The 7,466-nt window shown below is 70.2% G+C and overlaps 1 protein-coding gene across 1 annotated transcript; it reads right to left on the reverse strand.

Moving 5' to 3' along the window:
• Positions 1-1,039: 1,039 nt before the first annotated feature.
• Positions 1,040-7,432, reverse strand: LOC112113809 (hypermethylated in cancer 1 protein). Its single transcript, XM_024210223.3, is given in 3 exon segments — positions 1,040-3,523; positions 3,525-4,138; positions 6,568-7,432. Coding segments are annotated over 3 exon segments (1,962 nt in total). The 5' UTR covers positions 6,620-7,432; the 3' UTR covers positions 1,040-2,227.
• Between the last annotated feature and the right edge of the window lie 34 nt (positions 7,433-7,466).

The raw sequence follows: 7,466 nt of genomic DNA on the forward strand, positions 1-7,466 counted from the left end.
CTCAGTGTCATTGGCCCCTGCACTGTCCCCAACGGGCTTGAGCATAAAGCTCTCAGCCCCACCCCTGCCGGAGCATGGCAGAGCCCTGCTGCCCAGCGGGGCCCAGCAAGGCAGCTGCTGCCTCTCCCTGGCCAGCAAAGCAGGTGACTGGGAGATTTTGTCTTCGTCACAAGCTCCTGGGCCAGGACTGAGCCTCCGGGGAGCAGAGGAGAGGGGGCCTCCCACCAGAGCTGTTGGGGGGACGGGAAGACGCCCTGGCACAGGGACACGGCCCTTTGGTACAAGGAGCACAGCACGGGGCGAGCAGCCCAGCACCCAGTCCCGCTTCACTGCCCTGCCTGCATGCTCTGCGGCCTAGAGCCCTGCTCTGCCTGGACACCAGCCATGGGAGGGGGCAGCTCTCCCGCTGCAGCCGAGTAAGGGAAGAGGGAGGGAGGAGGGGGAACCCACCCCTGGGAAAGCCCAATTGGGATTTAACAAACCGCTCCTGTGTCCTCATGCTTCCAGCAGAGACCCCCACCGAGAAACAGCAGCATGGTTCCCACCTGGGATCCCACAGAGTAGAGGGTGGGGAGAAATGGATGCATCCCAGGGGCTCAGTCTAGGGCCAGCCGGGCCCCTGATCCATGCTCTCTCCCACCAGCGATTGGGGAAGGGTGGGGGGGAGTCTCTGGGGCCAGGCTCCTCGGCAATCCTCCAGGGCAGGAATTCTCCCGTGAAGCAGCTGGGCCTGGCCTGGGTCAGGCAGGACACCTGGGCCATCCCTGAGTACAGCAAGGGTGCGGGGGCTGGGTCTCCTCGTCCTCAGGTGGTTGCTTTGGTTTCGGCTCAGCTAGGTGGGGCCCAGGAGGGTCTTTGGGAGCCAGGCCCAGCTGCAGTCAGAGCTGGGAGAGGAGCTGCCCCAACCAGGGCTCTGCAGCAAGAGGCAGGCGCCAGGCCCAGGCTCTGGGCAGGGTTTGCTGGGCCAGGGTGTAGAGATTCCTGCAGAGGCCTCAGAAGATCAAACCCTTCTGCTGCTCCCGTTACACCTAGCAGGGATCCGGCCGCTGGCCAAAGCTGTGCCCACGGGCAGCTCCGTGCTGGGTGGTGGCCGCAGCTGAAGTTCTGCTCCTCCAAAGGAAGGCAGCGCCCAGCTGCTGGGACAAGCCTACTTGGGTAAGATCTGTTCCTGCTGCCCACCACCCATCCTACCAGGGGTCGAGCCAGGCAGGACAGGCTTGCAGGCACTGACAGCCCCTCCTGGCTGAGGTGCAGCCCGTGCCCAATGGACACGAGAGCCCTGGACAACTGAGGGGCCCCAGTGCTTTTGCAGCAGGCTGGGCCGCGCTCTCGAGCCGGAGTTCAGGCTGGTGAGCAAAGCCAGGGGGATCCCAGCTGAAGGCAGCTGCGAAAGCCGATTTTCATGAGGCACAAAGCGGAGCTGCAGTTGCTTCAACAGCAAACGTCTGTGTCCCTCGCAGAGCCCTTGGCTCCCCCGGGCCTGGCGCCATTGGGAAGCTGGGCTCCGAGGGGGCCTGAGCAGAGGCAGCCTAGGCCTGGGGGCAGGGCAGGCAGATTTAAGCAATGGGCCTAGAGCTGGGTTATTGTGCTCGTACTGGGTCCAGCTGCAGCAGGGAGTTTGGGGGGGAAGACTGCCATGGCCCTCCTTGAGTCCCAGGGAGGGGAGCGACTGGCTCCTGAGGTAGGAGGCAGGTTCACATTTTCCTTGTGCTGGGAGGCACCAGCCCCTGCTGGGCACGTGGTGGCTGTGCCAGGTAAGGCAGGGGCACGGTACAGACTGCATTGTGTCTGGGCACGGCTCCTGGCAGCCCTCCAGGGAGCAGCTGACAGGACGCAAGAGGGGATGGATGCCGGGGGCCAGTAAGTGGGGTTTGATCACAGCCCCACCCCATCACCTTACTATTTGCACCAAGCCATAGCCCAGCTGTAAACAGCCCCACCCCTGCAGCACATTACTCCCAGCCCCACAACAGCAGCACTCGGGTGGGACCCCCAGCTAGGGGCTTGGCCTCCCCTCGCTGTTCGGCTGGTCTGGTCTGTCCCCATGAAGTGGGGGGAGGCGGAAGATCTCCATCACTGCACATTTTCAGGGAAAAAATTTCCCACTCCCCAAATGCTACAGAGAGTCCATCTGAGGAGGGACCCACAGGATCTGCAGACCCGGCAGCCACGCGGCCTCTTTGGCTCTAGCTGCGGTGGGCGACCCTGGGGGTCTCGGGCCACCCCATTAGGTGGGCGAATAGCGCTCTATGGTCCGGTCGCCATGAAGCAGTGGGCCTGGACCCAGCATCTCAGCCGCCTTCTCCTGGCTCAGCCCCAGGTGCTCGGCTGTGAACCGGGCCAGCGGGTACAGGCTCTCCAGGCCCTTGGGGTCGCTGAGGAAGTGTGAGGTGTGCGACAGCAGCTCGGCCGCTTTCTCCTGCTTGAGGCCCAGCTGGTCAGCCGTGAGCCGCGCCATGGCGAAGACGCTCTCAGGGAAGTCCAGCTTGGCCTTGCCGTCGGGCCCGGCCACGTGCATCTTCATGTGGCTGATGAGGTTGCGCTGTTGGGCGAACTTGCCGCCGCACACCTGGCACTCGTAGGGCTTCTCGCCCGAGTGGATGCGCATGTGCTCGGTGAGCCGGTACTGCCGGGTGAAGCGCATGCCGCAGGCGTCGCAGGCGAAGGGCTTGAGGCCCAGGTGGCTGCGCATGTGCCGCGTCATGGTGCCGCGCTGCGTGAACTTTTTGCCGCAGATGGTGCAGGGGTAGGGCCGCGTGAGCCAGTGCGTCTTCTCGTGCTGCCGCAGCGTGGCCGGGTCCTTGTAGGCCTTGTCGCAGGAGGAGCAGCGGTAGGGCCGGATGATGTCGCCCAGGCTCTGGCCACCTTTGTCCAGGAAGGGGCCGGCCTGCTCCGAGGCCGCCTTGTGGTACAGCTCCTCCTCGGTGTGGGCCTCCACATGGGCGTTGAGCTGCTCCGAGCTGGGGAAGCCCTTGCCACATGGGATGCACACGTACAGGTTGTCCCCCAGGCTCTCGGGCTCGTAGGCCAGGTGGCTGCAGTAGGGGCCCAGGGTGCCCCCGGGGGATGGGCCCTCGCTGCTGCCCGTGTCCTCGCTGGTGCTGTTGTCGTTCTCCAGCTCGTTGCTCTCGATGCTGGGGTAGCGGGACTGCGGGGGCGACTCGGCCTTCTCCTCCCGCTCAGGCTCTTTCTCCGCCTCACACTCCTCCAGGTAGCTGCCCGGGGGCTCGTGCTTCATCCAGCGGTACAGGAAGTCGCGGCCTTCGGCCCGGGCAAGGGGCTCGGCACAGGGCGGGCTGCCACGGAAGCGCTCCGCGGGGTGGATCACACCTTCGCCCACCTGGGGAGGGTCTTTGTAGGCGGAGCTGTGGTTGGCCAGCAGGGAAGCGCTGCCCGGGGGGCTGTCGTGCCCGGGGGGCAGCAAGGGCTCCCTGCTGTCCCCCGGGTGGAGTCTGTCTGTGGGCAGCAGCTGGGAGGAAGGGCTGGTGGGGCTCTTTTTGGAGAGGTCCAGGCCGCAGGGGGGGGGAGCAGTGCCTCTCGGGTGGGCAGAGCCCAGGCTGGTGCAGGGCGGTGCCCTGGGAGGCAGAGGCATAGAGCTCCCCGCACTGGGTGCTGTGGGGCTCGCCTGGCTGCATGTCCACAGGCCGGGGGCCAGCCGAATAGCAGGTCTGGATGACGGGGGTGGTGGCCCGCAGCCCCCTGGCCATCTTGCCGTAGGGGCTGTAGCCGCCTCGCAGGTGGCAGTACTTGCCCGTCCGCTTCAGCTTCTTCTTGCACAGAGCCACCAGGGCCGGCACCTGCAGGTAGCTGGCGGCCGCCAGCACGGCGCCCAGGCCCTGCTCGCCCGGCTCGCACTCGCCCAGGCGGCCGGTGTAGATGAAGTCCAGCACCAGGCGGAAGACGCCCGGGCTCACCATCTCGTGGTCCAGGTTGAGCAGGTTGTCGTGCACCACCAGCGACTTCAGGTAGACGCTGCTCGCCGCCAGGATGTTCTTGTGCGCGCGGAACAGCGCGTTCTGCACCACGATGATCACGTCGCACAGGAAGCCCTTGGCCCGCTGCGTGTTGAGCTGTAGGAGCAGCTGTCTGGAGTGGCTCGGCATCTCCATGGCCTCCAGCATGGGGCTCCTCCCGCCACCTGCAAGACACACACGGTGAGGGGCGCCAGGCTGGCGGCCGGCCCGGCCCAGCGCGCGGCCTAATTTAGGCAAAACATCCCCGCCCCGCTGCCCGCTGCGCAAGGGCCTTGGAATGCGGCGGCGGGCGCTGCCCGGGGAGGGAGCCGGGCCCCGCCGTCCGACCTGCCGCCCCCCGGGGAGCCCCCAGCCGGAGCAGCGGGGACCTCGGGCCGCCGGCCCCACACGCGCCTGCCCCCAGGGCCAGCGAGGCGGCCGGAGGCGGCTCCCAGCGCCAGGACCTGCGCCGAGTCGGCGGCCGCCCCAGCTAGCGCCCGGCCTCGCTGCGCCCTTCGCGGCTCCCCGCCGGCTGCTGGGTCTCGGCTGCGGGTGGGAGCCGAGGCCGTTGCGCTCTCGGAGCTGCGCCACTTAGACGGGGCGAGGGGCCGCGCCGCCGGCCGCAGCGGGAAGCCCCAGCCCCGGGATCCGGGGCTGCCAGGGCCCAGCCGCTACCTGGGGAGGAGAGGGCGAGTCCTGCCGGGGAGCCGGGGCTGCGCCGCCTCCTCTGCGCACTGGCTGCTGCGCTGCCTTGTGCCACCCCTTATATCGGGGCTTCTCTGCGCGGCCGGGCGGGGGAGGGGAGGGGGCAAAGCCCCTGCCGGCGCTGGGAGAAGGTGACATCACTGCCTCCGCTTCCAGCGCCGCCTGCGAGCCCAGCCCCACCTGAGCGGGGGGCGGAGGGGCCAGGCCACCTGCGGCTCCCCGGCCGGGCCACCTCTGCCCCCATCCTGCCCCCTCCCGCTTTAGGCGCACCCGCTGCTGCCTGCGGCCGCCGGCCCCTCCCCAGCGCCCGGGGGGGGGGAAGCCCCGCTCCGCTCCGCTCCGCATCCCAAACTCGACGAGCGGGGCCCGGGCTCCAGGGCCAGCCCCGGGGGCCAGGGGTGCTTGGGGGGCCCGGAGCACTTCGCCTTCCGGCCCTGCTTTCTCCTGCCTCCCTGGCGCGCCCTAATTCTAGCCGCCGCCGGCGATTTTCGCACCAGGAGGCCCCAAAGCCAGCGAAGGAGCCGGGCCGGGCTTCCCCGACTCGCCCCTGCCCGGGCTGGCTTGCTGGGGAGAACAAGCGGCCCCCAGAGGAGCGGGGCCCCTTTCCCCGGGCCCAGGCAGGGACAGGCCGCACTGCGCGGGGGCCACTCGAGAGAGCCAGGGCAAGGGAGGGGAAGGCGCTGCTAGCCGGGTCGGCCTGGCCTGGGCCGGGATGGCCGGAGCCCTAGACACGGGCCGGGTCCGCAGCGAGCGGGGCCCGGCTGGCGCAGTTGCTGTGGCGGGGAGAGCGAGGCGGCGGCTCCCCTGGGAGGCGAAGGAGCTGTGGGTGCGCCAGGGCCAACTGGGCTCGGGCAGTGCGAGCCCGGGGGCGGGCGGGGAAGGGCCGGGCTGGAGCCGAGACCCGCCGGGGGAGCCAAACTTCGCCATTTTACAGCATCTTTGGGCAGAGGCGCTGGACGGATGTTTCATGGGGCGCTGAGAGCCACACAACCCTCTGCACGATGGAAACCACTTCAAATGCAGCAACCCCGCAGCCCTGGGTCCAGCCCCTCTGTCCTTGGGCCTGCAGCGGACCCGGGGAGGAGGCAAAGGGGCTGGAGAAGAGAGACCGGCCTAGGGGCCAGTCCCCGCCCGCTGGCAGCCCCGGCCCGACTCAGCCTCGGCGGGACCCGCTGTCTGCCCGCGGGAATCGGTCCCCTCCTGCAGACCCGCGTGGGGAAGTCCCAGGCCGGCTCTGCTGGTCGCCAGCGGGACTCCCGTCCATGGGCTTGTCGGGGAGCCGCGAGCACCGAGGGCAGGGCCCGGCCCCCACCTGGGCGAGAACCCCTGGGGGACCTGCCGGCTCTGGGGTCAGGGACACGCAGGGGCCCAGCGCTGGCTCCGCGGGACCTCGCCCTCAACTCCCCTCCCGGGATCTGGCTGCGGCGCCTGCAGGGCGCTGGAACCATGTGGATAGCGGGGTGCTGAGAGCCAGGGAACCAAACTGTAACCCTGGTTCTGATGGAGCCACTTCAAGCCGGGGGGTGGCAGCGCCCCCAGCACCCGACTTGCAGCACCTCCGGCCGCTTTGCCACCCCCCGCAGGGACCGACCCTTCCTCCTCTGCTCTCGGAGCCAGGCGCCCCGCGAGCGGCCCGGCCCCAGGGCTTCGCTCCCCGTTCCCTGCAAAGCGCCCGCTGCCTCGGGCGGCTCCGGCTCAGCCCCCCGGCGCCCCCTGCCCGGCTTTATGCGGTCGCATCCCGGGAGGGACCCAGCCGTGCCCCCGGGCCGCCCCTTCCCCGGTTCCGTGCTGCACTGCAGGATGAGTGGGGAGCCCCGGCCAGGTGAGCGCCCGCCCTGCTCCCAGGGGCACGGGCAGAAGCCCCCGGCACAGGCGCCCTCCCGGCGCGCCCCGGCCCGGCCCGCGGTACCTGGGGGCTCCGTCGCTTCCGCCAGCCAGCCGAGGTCTCTGCGGACTCTCATGTCCCCTGAGCAGCAGCCTCAGCCCCTGGGTCCCCGCCGTGCGCTCCCCGCCGCCAGCCGGCGCCTCCGGCCCATGCCAGCTCCGCGGGCTGTGCTGCCAAGGCGCTGCCTCCCTCGGCGCTCGCTGCGCCCTGCGTGCCAGGCCCGGCGGCCGCTCCGGGGCGCAGCGCAGGAGGCAGCATGTGCCGCCGGCGCACGGCTAGGCGCAAAGGTAAAGCCCGGGCTGCGAACTCCCACTGACCCCGGCCTGAACTCCGCTCAGCGCCAGCGCCTGTTAAAGGGACAGCAGCTGATTTCCTCCTCCCCTCGGCTCCCCGGGCGGGGCCGGGCGAGCGGGCCCCAGCAGCAGGGGGAGGAGCGGGGTCCTGGACGGCTCCCCACGGAGCTGGCCCGGGGACCCCTGCCCGCGGCGGCAAGGAAAAGCCCCGCTTGTCTCCGGGACCGGCCTGCCCGGATCCCGCCTCCTAAGCGTCCGCCCGGCGCGGGAATTTAACCCGCTTCGTCTGCCTGCGGGGTGGGGGGCGGCTCCGGGCCGCTGGGCTGGGAGGGGCCCGTTGGGAAGGTGAAAGTATCAGCGCCAGGTCCGCGCACGGCTCCCCGGCGGCCCCTTCCCCTCCGGCCCCGACTCCCGCAGAGGGAGAGCGCCCAAGCGAGCCCCGGAGCCCGGCTCCCGTCCCGGATGCCTGGGTGAGTCTATCGGGGGCCGGGGAGCGGCGCTTTCCCCCGGTTTCCTGCTCCCGCCGCGGGGCACTTCCAGCTGCGGGTAAACTGCGCTAGCCCCGCACAGGATGGGCGCGAAGGGCGCCGGGGAGCGGGTCCCGGGTCCCGCAGGGGGAAGGGGACGGGG

This window comes from Terrapene carolina, unplaced genomic scaffold, assembly GCF_002925995.2.
Source record: "Terrapene carolina triunguis isolate 2854851 unplaced genomic scaffold, T_m_triunguis-2.0 Scaffold41782, whole genome shotgun sequence".
In the NCBI taxonomy this organism is placed as follows: Eukaryota; Metazoa; Chordata; order Testudines; family Emydidae; genus Terrapene; species Terrapene triunguis.